This window comes from Calidris pugnax, unplaced genomic scaffold (genome assembly GCF_001431845.1).
Source record: "Calidris pugnax isolate Ruff unplaced genomic scaffold, ASM143184v1 scaffold68, whole genome shotgun sequence".
In the NCBI taxonomy this organism is placed as follows: Eukaryota; Metazoa; Chordata; class Aves; order Charadriiformes; family Scolopacidae; genus Calidris; species Calidris pugnax.
This window is the reverse complement of record NW_015090921.1, coordinates 3,656,936-3,658,773: the sequence shown is the minus strand read 5'-3', so window position 1 is coordinate 3,658,773 and position 1,838 is coordinate 3,656,936. Positions and strand designations below refer to the sequence as shown.

Genomic DNA, 1,838 nt, shown 5'->3' with positions numbered 1-1,838 from the left:
ATCCCCGCCGGGCGGTGCTCCGGGAGACGCGGCATGAAGGTGATGCTGTCAGCGGGGCGGGGGGTCGGGCTGGGCCGCGGCGGCTGAGGGGGGGATGCGGGTGTAACGGGCCCGGGAGGTGGTGGCCGCTCGCTCTCTTAAACGAAGTACAACTTCCAGAAGCTTCGAACTTCTTATGTGGGGGGGATGCGGTGTCGCTCCTCGGAAACGTCTCCCGGGAAGGATTTCTCCGTTAAAAGCCGTTTCCTGAGGGGAGGCGGGCAGCGTTGTGTGTGGGGGGGTGCGGAGCCATCGGTCCCCGGGCTCCTTCCCTCCCGCACATCATCCATCGCCCTTCGCTCCCTTCAGCTGCTCTGGGGAAGGAGGGGGAATCCCTGTCCTTCCCGGAGCCTGGGGCAGGTCGTCGCCATTCTCCCGGGTCGGCTGTGGAAAACTGACAAGGAGAGGGGGGAAAGGGGCGACCCCGAGGCGGCCGGCAGCCCGGGTGCCCCGGGAGAGGCTGTGGAAGCGGCCGCCGAGGGGTGGTCTCTTCAGCGCCGGGGCTCAGGACTCAGCCGTGCTGTGGTATGGGTTGGGGGGTTTTATTTTGCTGTCCTATCTGTTTAATTTGCAGGTGTATGACTTCTTAAAGGGTTCCCCTCTCGTTAGTCGGTCCGAAAGATGAGGCACACCAGGCTGTTCGCTTTCTCCTGAAAGTAGTCTAGCAGTAAAAAAAAAAATAAATAAATGTGTTGACCAGGTAGATTGTAAGCTCTTTGAGGCAGGAACTGTATATAGCTATGGTCTGTACTGATCCTGATGGAGAATTTTGGCTCAGTCTTCCTCCAAGCTTCTGAGTCAAGTAAGTATGTGTTAGAAGTTCCCCGGCTCATGGAGGCGTTGGGTTCTGGACACACGTGTTGGTCTCTCAGGTTAAGAATCATCTCTGTGGACGAGGGGGTCTCCGCTGTCACCGTCTGCCCAGCTAACAGAGGGAAGGAAGGGGTCAGTTTCCAAGTGTGTGAAATAAACATATACAAAAAGAAAGTTCCCTTCTGTGCAGTGAAATTTATTTGTTTTGCTTTTATTCAAAGCCTGATGGTAAACAATACTTACTTGCTTTCTCTCTCAATGCTTGTTAGTTCAAATAGTGTGGCATTATAATAATAATAATAAAAAATAAATATATAAGGCAATTCTTGGTAAGCAGTGCTATGGCCTTGGGTGAGTTCTTGGCTTATACTGTGAAACAAAAACCTCAAGAGTGCCGGCTGAACAGTACATCCAGCTTAAGGTCAAAAATGAAAATATTTCCTTCGGTGTCTGTTTTATTGCATGCAGGGTAAACCCATGATTGTTCTTGCTAAACCCGTTACTTCTGCTGAACTCCTCTTTTGCCCCACTAGAGTGGGGAAAGTTTGTGATTATTTTAGGTGGTTTCACTCAAAATACAGCAGGATGTGAGTGGAGTCATGTTCTAATTGTAAGGAAAATGTGTGTGCTTGGGGAGTCTTTCTTAAATTTTTTTTAACCAAACATTTATTGGGTATAAGCACTGTATAGAATTTTTCAGTATAAAAGGGTTCACAGTTTTCTCTCTGAGTGTAATTCTGAGGGCAGTTTCTTTCAATGTGTATTTCTTTCCATATGGACCACCTTTTGCTGTAGCAGTTGTTTGTTTCCTCTGTGCAAGATCATTGCAGCTGCATGATTTAAAGTCTTAGGCTAAGGGGGTGGTAATTAAGTAATATTTTTAAGTTAAAAACATGTTTAGTTAACAAGTGGACTGCATCGAAGTGTTTGTGCACAGTTGTTTTTTTTTCTTATCCCTTAAAAGGGTGAGGAAAGAAGTGGGGGGG

The 1,838-nt window shown here is 48.4% G+C and overlaps 1 protein-coding gene across 1 annotated transcript in view; it reads left to right on the top strand.

Moving 5' to 3' along the window:
* Window positions 1-17: 17 nt before the first annotated feature.
* Window positions 18-1,838, top strand: part of LOC106892847 (transmembrane protein 263-like) — a 224,896-nt gene continuing 223,075 nt past the window's right edge. Inside the window, exon 1 of the mRNA XM_014950393.1 lies at window positions 18-39. Coding sequence (XP_014805879.1) covers window positions 34-39 — 6 coding nt within the window. The 5' untranslated portion in view covers window positions 18-33. The remainder of the gene's footprint in view (window positions 40-1,838) is intronic.